General features: G+C 43.9%; 1 protein-coding gene across 1 annotated transcript in view; it reads left to right on the plus strand.

Moving 5' to 3' along the window:
* The window catches only part of FAM227A (family with sequence similarity 227 member A), a 66,509-nt gene that overhangs the window by 32,926 nt on the left and 21,382 nt on the right, over positions 1-12,201 (plus strand). Inside the window, exons 11-12 of the mRNA XM_034987239.1 lie at positions 3,406-3,493; positions 8,524-8,618. Of these exons, the coding sequence (XP_034843130.1) occupies positions 3,406-3,493; positions 8,524-8,618 (183 nt within the window). The remainder of the gene's footprint in view (positions 1-3,405; positions 3,494-8,523; positions 8,619-12,201) is intronic.

Raw genomic sequence — 12,201 nt, forward strand, 5'->3', positions numbered from 1 at the left:
TATATATATATATATATATATATATATATATATATATATATATATATGAATCATCATCAAAATTCTTACCTGCAAACGATGGAATCTGCTCCAGGAAGAAACGTATTCAGGGAAGAGTGGTGCACCACTCCTCAGGGAGGGCCGGCTTGTTAGTTTCAGAGGCCATGCCACCAAGAACAATGCCCAGGCCATCCCACCTCTGCAAAGGGACACGGCTGTGCCCTGACCTGCGTTCCTGGGGACTGGGAGGTCCGCTTTGCTTTCCTGTCAGCAGTCTTCCTGAAACTGGAGTCTGCGTGGCGCTGCCTCATCATGTTGGTCATTTACACTTCGAAGTGTTGGGCAGGTGCAGCGCATCTAAAGGGTAGACTATAGGTGAAATGTCTGCATCCCAGCCACAAAAGAAGCTGGGGGGAGCAGCTTAAGTCTTTCACATTGGGGCATGGGTCTTGTGTATATGGAGAAGGAAGGGTACACATGTGACAGATAACACCACCAGAAAGAGCCATTTGGGCTGAGAACCAAAGGCTGAGGAGTCAGCCATTAAAAGAGTGAATGGAAGAACCTTCCAGAAAAAGGGAACAGTGTGTGCAAAGGCCCTGAGGCAAAAAAACAAAAACAAAAAAATGAGATATTCAAGGAACAGAGAGAAGGCCAATGATACTGTCACCCAGCCCATGTGGGACAGAGGGGCAGGAGTCAAGGCTGGGGAAGTAGCAGGGGCCAGGTCCTGTACAGTTGGGAGGGTCACAGTAAGGAATATAGATATAATTTAAGTGCTGCGGGAATCCATTAAAACAGGGAGATGACACCCTCTGATTTATATTTTTACAAGAGCCCACTGTCTTCTGAATATGGAGAATGTAACAGAAGGGGACAGACGACCAGTTAGGAGGCTTTTGTGGTTGTCTCAGGAAGAGAAAGTGACAGCAGGTGGTGGGAGGTGGAGACCTGAAGTGTGTCTTGGAGCCAGATCTTTCAGCAGGTGCTAACCGACTGGCTTTGGGAATGGGGAAGGGGGTAGGGAAAGGAAGGAAGGAGCCAAGGAGGCTTGCCTGCTGTGTGGCTTAAGCATCTGAATGGTACCATTTATTCAGAGGAAGAGTGGAACCTTTTGCGGTAGGGGAAAGATACCAAGAGTTCAGCTTTGAACTTGTTACCTTTAATATACCTGTGAGAAGTATGGAGGCAGATGTCACCTAGGTAGTTCCATCTACAGGACTAGGCTTTGGAGGAGAGGTCTGGGTTAAAGAAAGAACAAGTCCTACCCAAGCTGTCCATATCTGTGACACAATATGGGATCTAGGAGTGAAAAACCACCATGGAGTCATAGGTAAAGGCAAGAAAACACATTAGCTTGGTTCTGGAAGATCTAAAGATCCCTCCAGGTGATGCCACCTCTCAACCACACAGCTTTCATCAAAACTGAGCCTCTCTGTTCTTACCTGCAAAATGAACATCACAAATGATACTCAATCTTGCAGATTCAGTCCAAGGACAGGAAATGCTCGAGATTGTTCAGTTGGGTCCTATTGGAATATCTACTCATTTTAACCAGAGATTTCCCAAGTTCCAGAGCATGGGTACAGTAACGGTCATTAACAGTAATGACCCCAACTCCTCTAGCTAATGCCCGTACCTGCTAATACCAGATCTGCAAAGCCCAATGCCCTTCCAGACACTTCTGGGCAGCCCCAGATTGCATCCCACATTGGCTCAAAAAAGGCTCCCTAGGCTCCCTGGCCTCCCTGGCCATCCTGTCCCATCACAGCTGAACCCTCAGCATGGGAAATCTGAGCAGCAGGGTGAGCATGTGGGGCAGAAGGGTTCCATCTCTTCTGGGCCATGGTGGGGAGGGGATCCCAGAGCAGTCTTAGCTTACCCCCCACCCGCACGATAGTCGCCTTGCCTCACAGCTTGGACGTGGTCACTGGTCACAACCCAAGAGACTAAATGGGGATGTGTCCTCTCTAGGCCTTCCAACACCCTTGCAAGGCAGGTGTTGAAATTATCTTTATTTGACAAAGGAAGCAATAGACTTAAGAGGTGAACAACGTAACCCAGGCCACACAGCTGACCTCAGCTGACATCCAGACCTGGTCAGTCTGAGCTCCTTCTACACCGCCCAGGACTTACGCCCAGGATTGGAGTCTAGTGAAGTGCATTTATTCTCTGCTGGACTACAGATCTCTGTGAGGCCGGTTAACAAGGAGCTGTGATGCTTCATTGAGCCGGGAGCGTTTTCTCTCTAACACATCCCAGGACCCATTTCTACGCTATAAAAATCAGTAGCTGTTGGACAGCCAGCTGCACGGGACACGAGAAGTCCTTTCATTGCGCTTCCCATTCCAATATCGTATTTATATAAAGGCGAAGTAGTTGTTGCGGCTGGTGGACTGCTTGTCTGCCGTGTGGTGGGCCATCTGTTCAACATTGCGCAACTCCTCCTCATCCTTAAAGACAGAACAGAAGTGTCTTCTCTCCTTGGAAGCCCTCCAGCTCTCCCCCAGACAGAATCAGGCGTTCCCCACCCTGGCTTCCGATACTACTCTGCTTTCACAGCTTGTGGCAGACTAGTAGTTGTCCCCCAATATCTGAGAACTCTAGCTGCCATCTTGGACCCTAAGAACAAGGCTCCTGTTTTAAGAATGTTGTAATCACGAGCTGGAAGAAGTCAGAGTCCCTAAGGATTTATCACAGCAGAAATACCATATTAGCCCTAGAGTGCCCAACTTCAAACTATTATGTGGGAGGGAAATTTCTACCTAATTTGAACCACTGTCATTCTGAGTCGCTGTCACTCACCCCAACTTACATTACCTCCCTAAGAAATAGGTGAGACTTTCCACCCCTTAGCGTAACTGTCTATTTCCTGCTCTCTCCCGCAGCTCCACTGGGAGCTCCTCTGGTTAGGGCCTAGGTTCCAGGGTGTGCCCACTGGCAGACACCGAGGTAGCTGCTCAGGGAGATGTCCCCTGAGGGGGGTTCGGTGAGTGAGTGTGTGAACAATGGCAGTGATGCTCACAGAACACTTTCCATGAGCTGCCACGCATGCGATTTGCATGCACGTGCTGACTTAATCCTCCTAAGGACCTAGGAGGAAACCAAGACCACCAAGAGGTTCAGGGACTTGTCCAAGATTAGCAGCTCTTTTGAGGGACACGACCGGGACTGGCACCCTGGCCTGCTCCATCCCCAGCACCTGCATTTTCCACATCTGCCACCTCTTGGCCATGCTCCTGGGTTGGAGGGCTGAGTGCTCAGGCTGTACTGAACGGTCTCCCCCCGCATGTTCTGTCTCTAAGAACAATGAGAAATGTCTAGGGAATGTCATGTACGCTCTTTGTATTCCTCTCACAACCACTTTTACTAAATTTATTCTTTTTTTTTTTTCCTCCCCTGTAGTCTCCTGGTATAAATTCAACCACTGAGAAAGACTCTTCGGCCAAGAAGAATTCAGCAGATAGATCACAAACACAGAATGCCCCAAAAGGTACATTAACTACCTAAAAGGGACATGTAGGCATTTGACTTCATTATGATCTCTCAAGCGCTAGTTGATTGGGTTTGTTCAAACATAATTTGCCACCCTAGTTTACCCCTGTAGTTCTAGCCTGGGCCTTGGCACCAAGTAATAATTGAGGAGAGGACAGAATTATTTTTCAGGAGGCGCCTGGGTGGCTCAGTCAGTTGAGCATCTGCCTTCGGCTCAGGTCCTGATCCCAGAGTCCTGGGATCGAGTCCCACATTGGGGCTCCCTGCTCTGTGGGGAGCCTTCTTCTCCCTCTCCCTCTGCCTGCTGCGCTCTCTGTCTCTTATGAATAGGTAAATAAATAAAATCTTAAAAAAAAAAAGAATTATTTTTCAGCTCAACAAGCACTGATTAAGTTCCACTTTGATGATGATGAGTTCAGCACAGTGCTAATATCTGTGGGGAAGAGAGATTGTTAGCAATGGAAGAAAAAAGCTAAGACATGATTATGGCCTGCTCCACCCCACCCCCCCGCAGCCCCATCAGAAACCAGCATTTATTGAGGTAGGAGTTGATTTCTGTCTAGGTGTTAATTTATGAAGGAGACTGAGTGACTACACAGAGAGGCCAATGCCTTTGAAATAAAGGTTTGCTACTCACAGTTCTCCTAGAAACAGAGGCCCAGTGTGTCATGCAGGGCCATGGGAGGAAGCACCAGGGTCCGTCAGGAGGCAGAACGGAGCAAGGGGAAGGCATAGGCCATGGCCTTTACCAGGATTTCTTTACAAAAGATTAGGCATGTAAGGGTAAACAGGTTAGGGTTAGCTAGTTTGAATGATTCTGGTGGTCTCTGGGGCATAGGGGCTGTCCCTAGTTGTCCGGCACCTGGCCTCGGGGTGATTTAGGGCAGGGGGAAAACTGTCTTGGTGTGGGAGAGTTAGAGAAGTGGGTGGCTCAGAGCATGGGCTCTGGGTCACAGGGGAGACGTGAACAACTCTGGTCATTAGTTTTGCCCTGTAACTACTGAACGCCAAATAGGCAAATACAGAACTTAAGAAAACAAAGAACAGGAACTCTTAAATCATTCTAGACAATTGCATACATGTCATCATTATTCCAAAAAATTAAACAATCCATTTTCTTGATGGAGAAATGAAGGCTCAGAGTATGTGAATTATATTTCAATCAAACTGTTATTAAAACAACAACAACAACTTGGGAACCACCAGAGAGATATAGCCAGATTCCAAATAGAGGTATATTTGTAGGAGACCTTGCAAAACATAAACATGCAGTTGACTCTTGAACAACACAGGGGTTAGGGATGCTGATCCTACCACTCAGTCAAAAATCCATGTATAACTTTTGACTCCCTGCAAAACTTAACCACTAATAGCTTACTGTTGACTAGAAGCCTCACCAACCACATACACAGTTGATTAACACATATTTTGTATGTTACATGTATTGTATGCTGTGTTCTTATAATAATGTAAGCTAGAAAAAAAGAAAATGCTATTAAGGAAGTTATAAGGAGGGGCACCTGGGTGGCTCAGTCAGTTAAGCATCCAACTCTCAATCTGAGCTCAGCTCTTGATCTCAGGGCTGTGAGTTCAAGCCCCACATTGGCCTCCATGCTGGATGTGGAGCCTACTTAAAAAAACAAAAAAACGACAAAGGCCAATTATATAATCAATTCATGAAGACCCATGAGTCAAAGAGGAAGTATCAAAGAGACTTAGAAAATATTTTGAACTGAATGAAAACGAGACCTTTTTTCTAACATGAGCAGTTAATGCTATAGCTTTCTCTCTGCACACTGAGGCGTTTCACAAATGTTTTGGATATGGTCTTTTAATTTTTATTCAGTTCAGATTGTTTCCACTTTGTAGCTATTATGAAGAATGCTGCTGTGGGCATCCATGTACAAGATTTTGTGTGCCATATGTTTTCATTTCTCTTGGGTATATGTGAACCAAGGGGTGCAATTACCAGGTCATATGATGACATTTTGAGGAACTGTCAAACTATCCTCCAAAGTGATCATCATACACGGTTTTAACCATGTAAGAGGAGAAAAATAGTCTATTATATGTACCGTATATAACCACATATATATATATATACACATACTATATATATTATATATTTACTATGTATATTATATATTTATGTAACTAAATATTTATAATTTCTATTTTTTTCCCATTCTTTTTTTTTTTTCTTAAGATTTTTATTTTTAAGTAATCTCGACCCCCAATGTGGGGCTCAAACTCATAACCCTGAGATCAGGAGTCACGTGCTCTACCAACTGAGTCAGCCAGGCATGCATTTTTTTCATTATTCTTGAAGTTCCAAGTTTTCCTTTGGGACCATTTTCCTTCTATGTGAAAAAAAACCCCAAAAAACAAAAGCGCTTACAATAGGCCTGTTGGCAGTGAATCCCCTTTGTTTTCTTTCATCTGAGAATGTCTTTTTTTTTTTTTTAAAGATTTATTTTTATTTGAGAGAGAGAGAATGAGAGACAGAGAGCATGAGAGGGAGGAGGGTCAGAGGGAGAAGCAGACTCCCTGCCGAGCAGGGAGCCCGATGCAGGACTCGATCCCGGGACTCCAGGATCATGACCTGAGCCGAAGGCAGTCGCTTAACCAACTGAGCCACCCAGGCGCCCTGAGAATGTCTTTATTTCACCATCATTCTTTTTTTTTTTTTAAGGTTTTATTATTTTTTTTAATTTATTTATTTGTCAGAGAGAGAGTGAGCACAAGCAGAGGGAGAAGCAAGCTCCCTGCCCCATGCGTATCTCCATCCCAGGACCCTGGGATCATGACCTGAGCTGAAGGCAGACGCTTAACCGACTGAGCCACCCAGGTTTCCCTTCACCTTCATTCTTAAAGGGTGTTTTTTCTGGATGTTCTGGGTAGGCAGTTCTTTTCTTTCAGCCCTTTAAAATGTTCCACAGCCATCTGGCCTTAAGGGTCTGATGTGAAGATCCAGGCATTTACATAGTCCTTCTTTTGTGTAATGCATTTTTCTCTGGCTGCCCTCAAGATACTTTGTCTTGGTCTTTCAGCTGGTTAATTACAATGTGTATGGACGTGGGTTTCTTTCTATTTAACTTGTTTGGGGTTTGTAGAGCTTCTTGAACCTGTAAGTTTCTGTCTTTTGCCAAATTTGGAAAAGTTTTCAGACATTATTTCTTGGAATAATTTTTTTTGCACCATACTTTTCGTCCTTCCTTTATGGGACTTTGATGACACAGATGTTACACCTGTTGATATTGTCCCATAGGTCCCTGAGGCCCTGTTCATTTTTTCCAGTCTTTTGTCTCCACATTGTTCAGAATGTGTGGTATAATAAAAATACAGATTTGGTCTTTATCCCCAGATCCTGATGCAGAGTTCCTAAAACCCTTAGAGTTTCCCAAGTGATGGGAGTGTCTCTTGTTATTCGTAATGAACATCTTTTCAACCACACCTGAGTATATGCTAATAAAATGACTCAGTTTGGGGCTCCAGTGGGCTTCAGGATGGCCTCTCATTACCAGAAAGACCAAACATGAGTAGAGGATGGGAACTTTCAGCCCCACCCTCTCCAACCTCCAGGGAAAAGAGAAGGACTGGAGATTGAGTTATAAAAACTCTTGAACAGTGTTTGGTGAATTTCCAGGTTGCTGGGCACATCAGTGTGCTGGGAATGTGGTATGCTGAAGAGAGTATAGAGCTTCCACACCCATACCTTGTCCTATGTATCTCTTCCATCTTTCTGAGCTGCCTTTTTAAAAAAAAGATTTTATTTATTTATTTATTTGAGAGAGAGAAAGAGCACAAGCAGGGGGAGTGGCAGAGGGTGAGGGAGAAGCAGGCTCCGCAGGGAGCCTGACGTGGGGGCTCAATCCCAGGACCCCACCAGGATCATGACCTGAGCCAAAGGCAGATGCTTAACCAACTGAGCCACCCAGGCATCCCTCTGAGCTGCATTTTTTATAATAAATCTGTAATAGTAAATATAGTACTTTCCTGAGTTCTGTGAGTCATCCTAGTGAATTATCAAACTTGAGAGTGGGTCATATGAACCCTGAAATTTGTAATAGACTGGATAGAAATGTGGGTAACTGGGCATCCCATTTGAGACTGGTACCTGAAGTGGAGACAATTTTGTCAGACTGAGTTCTTTAACTTGTCGGATCTGAGACTAACTCTGGGTAGATTTGGAACTCGGTTGAATTGTTGGAGACCCAGTTTATATCAGAGAATTGGAGAATTGGTGTGGAAGAACCACACATGTGGTATCTGAAAATACAACACAAATTGGATAATTTCTTTTTTTTTAATTTTTTAAGTTAAAATTCAATTAATTAACATATAATATTAGTTTCAGAGGTAGAGGTCAGTGATACATCAGTCTTATATAATACCCAGTGCTCATTACATCATGTGCCCTCCTTAATGTCCATCACCCAATTACCACATCCCCCCCACCCCTTTCTCCTCCAGCAACCCTCAGTTTGTTTCCTATATTAAGAGTCTCTTATGGTTTGGGGCGCCTGGGTGGCTTAGTCGTTAAGCGTCTGCCTTCGGCTCGGGTCATGATCCCAGGGTCCTGGGATAGAGCCCCACATCAGGCTCTCTGCTCCGCGGGAAGCCTGCTTCTCCCTCTACCACTCCCCCTGCTTGTGTTCCCTCTCTGGCTGTGTCTCTCTCTGTCAAATAAATAAAATCTTTAAAAAAAAAAAAAAGAGTCTTTTATGGTTTGTCTCCCTCTCTGATTTCTTCTTTTTTATTTTTTCCTCTCTTCCCCTATGATCCTCCCTTTGTTTCTTAAATCCCACATATCAGTGAGATCATATAATTGTCTTTCTCTGACTTATTTCGCTTAGCACAATACCCTCTAGTTCCATTCATGTCGTTGCAAATGGCAAGATTTCATTTTTTTGATGGCTGAGTAGTATTCCATTGTACATATATATACCACATCTTCTGCAATACATACTTTCTCATCACAGCTGAAAAGCTCTAATGATCCTCTTCTTGTTAACATTGCATTGACAGAGCATCATGGTCAGACTCTGGTCTTGAGGAAAGCTGCAAAACTAGTCAAGAGGATATCAGAAGCAAGAGAACTTGAGAATATGCTTCCCAAGCAGGTGAGCACATGATTGGAAATTTAATAGTAGAGGTGATTTAAGAGGGGCTAGGAGATCTAAGAGGGGCTAGGAGATCTGGTGAGAAAAGCCAGCACCATGAAGATGTCAGGGTAAGAACTGGGGTATTTCTGATTATAAACTAGGGTGATACAGTCAGGAAATCTCCCAAGGGTAATTCCTGGGTGAGGTAGGTACCATTTAGTTGAGTGGGCGTTTCATCTGGATTTCTCCAGGGATTTAAGTTAACTGCTTGGAATTCAGGAGCTTTGGCATAATGGAAAGAGAGCACTGAGCCTCAGTTTTCTACTCTAGAAAATGGGGATGACAATTCCTAGGTCATGGTGTGAGGTTTACCTGAGGTAGTTCATGTAATGAACACTTACTACATGTCAGATATTAAACTAAACCTGTACGTATATTTTTTTACTTTCACGGTTCTCTGTGATAATTACTCCTGCTCTTCTTTAGTTTATTAGTGAGGGAAGTGATGCTCAGAGCATTGTCCAAATTCACAAAGCAAGTAAATAGATAAAGCCAAGTCTTGCATGCAGATCTGTCTGACTCTGAGCCTGAGCTTTTCATCTGTGAGCTTTGCCATTAGCAAAGTCCTCAGAACTTGAAAGGCCCTGGATTAACGTGTGTTCTTTCCTCTTCTCCTCCCCTCCTCTAACACTTCCACACAAAACTCTTCAGATGGTCGTTTACATCAATGGCACCTTTGGAGTTCTTGAACCTTCCTCATTTCTCCATATTTTACCGCTGCCTATTTCCCCTCAGTATTTAGGAATGAAATTTTGAGAAGTAGCAGGACATGATAAAAAAGACAGACAGACATGGGTTCAAATCTCAGTGCTGCATCTCATCAACTGTGTTACTTAAGCGGGTTGTTTAACTTTTCTGACTTTATTCTATAAAATGGGGAAAATAAGGGCACCTGGGTGGCTCAGTTGTTAAGTGTCTGCCCCTGGCTCAGGTCATGATCCCAGGGTCCTGGGATTGAGCCCCGCATCGGGCTCCCTGCTCAGCGGGAAGCCTGCTTCTCCCTCTCCCACTCCCCCTGCTTGTGTTCCCTCTCTCGCTGTGTCTCTGTCAAATAAATTAATAAAATCTTAAAAAAAAAAAAAGAAGTATCTCATTGTGGTTTTGACTTCCGTTTCCCTAATGACTAGTGATATTGAGCATCTTTTCATGTGTTTATTGGCAGTTGTGTATCTTCCTTGGAGAAATGTTTATTCCAATCTATTGCCCATTTTTAGATTGAGTTGTTCTTATTTTTGTTGTTGAGTTGTCACAGTAGGGCCAGGATTTTAGCTTGAGCAGTCTGACTCTAGATCCTAAGCTCTAAATCGGACTCCATACTGACTTCAGTGTATCTTACATAATGTTCTGTATGAGAACACCTGGAGGTCCATCATAGTCTGTTTTCACATTTACACCTGTGTTCCATAGTTCCTTAACCATTTTCCTATCAGTAGACACGTGGGTTCTTCCAGTCTTTGCTGTTATAAATACTGCTGCCTTGAACATCTTAGTTTTTATGTGTTTCTTGGCTCACATGTACAAATACACATGTAGGGGGGGCGCCTGGGTGGCTCAGTCATTAAGTGTCTGACTTCAGCTCGGGTCGTGATCCCAGGGTCCTGGAATTGAGCCCCACATCGGGCTCTCTGCTCAAGCAGGAAGCCTGCTTCTCCCTCTCCCACTCCCCCTGCTTGTGCTCCCTTTCTTGCTGTGTCTCTCTCTGTCAAATAAATAAATAAAATCTTAAAAAAAAAAAATGTAGGAAACATTCCTAGGCTCACATGTACAAATACACATGTAGGAAACATTTGTACTCCTAAAAATACACATGTAGGAAGCAGAATTGCTAAATCAAAATACATCTTAAATTGCTCTCCAGTGAAGTCGTGCCAATTTATATTCCCACCAGCAGCATATAAGAGACCTTCCATGTACCTTTGCCAGTGTCATGCATTATCAAATTACTTGTTGCTGTTCTCATGAGGGGGAAGTGGTACTTTTTATTGTTTCAACATTAATGCTTTAATTATGAGTGAAGTTAAGTCTATTTTTTTTTTAATGTTTTATTTATTTATTCATGAGAGTCAGAGAGAGAGAGAGAGAGAGGCAGAGGCAGAGGGAGAAGCAGGCTCCCCACCTAGTAGGGAGCCCGATGCGGGACTCGATCCCGGGACCCCGGGATCATGACCTGAGCCGAAGGCAGATGCTTAACCATCTGAGCCACCCAGGCGCCCCGTTAAGTCTATTTTTTTAAAGATTTTATTTATTTGAGAGAGAGAGCACAAGCGGGGGAGGTAGGGCAGGGAGGCTGCGGGGCTCAATCCCAGGACCCTGAGATCACGACCTGAGCTGAAGGCGCCATTTAATCAACTGAGCCACCCTCCCATTTTTCTATATATATAATACTTTGGAACTTATATTTCTGTGAAATGCCTTAGTCTTTTGTTTTTAGTTTTTTTCTAAGTAGAAATATTTCTACTTCTGAGGTTAAGATTTTTAGGCTTTTGCTCATTATTCATTTGTAGAAGCTCCATTCTTAGTCATATGTTTGGCAAAAACGTTTACTATTTAATCGTTTTACTTTATGGTATTTTCTGTGAGAAAATTGTAATTTTTTTTACAGCCACATTGATTGGTCTTCTCTCTTATGGCTTCTCGATTTCATTTTTTTTTTTTTAAAGATTTTATTTATTTATTGAGAGAGAGAATGAGATAGAGAGAGAGAGCATGAGAGGGGGGAGGGTCAGAAGGAGAAGCAGACTCCCCGCTGAGCAGGGAGCCCGATGCGGGACTCGATCCCGGGACTCCAGGATCGTGACCTGAGCCGAAGGCAGTCGCTTAACCAACTGAGCCACCCAGGCGCCCTCGATTTCATTTCTTACTAAGAAAGATCTTTACCACTCTAATTCTCCCAACTTTTTCCGCAGTATTTTTATATTTATATATTTTTTAAATGTTTTATTTATTTATTCATGAGAGTCAGAGAGACAGAGAGAGAGAGAGGCAAAGGCACAGGGAGAAGCAGGCTCTGCGCCTAGCAGGGAGCCTGATGCGGGACTCGATTCCAAGACCCTGGGATCATGACCTGAGCCGAAGGCAGATGCTTAACCATCTGAGCCACCCAGGCGCCCCGCAGTATTTTTATATTATCACCTATTCACAATGCAAATCTTTACTCACATAACCAGATGTCACCAGGGGGTCACTCTGCTCCTTTGAATTTAGCTAAAGATTGGCTCAAGTAATTGTTATATGATATATTTGAAGCCCAGTCCTCTCCCCACGTGTCTGTGAACTCTGGGGTTTATGTTTTTCCTGGCACCGAGCTCCTCTTCTGTCCCAGATGTGCTCTGCACATACCACAGCAGCCCAAATATGGAACTCAACTCTTCCCTTCATTTTTGCAAAACCACCCACACACACCCTGTGTGTGTGTGTGTGTGTTATATGGATAGAAGGTATTATTACTAGGTTTAAAGAGGTGGGAAGAAGGGGGACCCTATTATGGGGGTGCTTAGAACAGTCATGTGAGTTACCCTTCTTACAAACCCTATAGTTGCTC

Source organism: Mirounga leonina, unplaced genomic scaffold, assembly GCF_011800145.1.
Source record: "Mirounga leonina isolate KUSES-001 unplaced genomic scaffold, KU_Mleo_1.0 Mir_418, whole genome shotgun sequence".
Lineage (NCBI taxonomy): Eukaryota > Metazoa > Chordata > Mammalia > Carnivora > Phocidae > Mirounga > Mirounga leonina.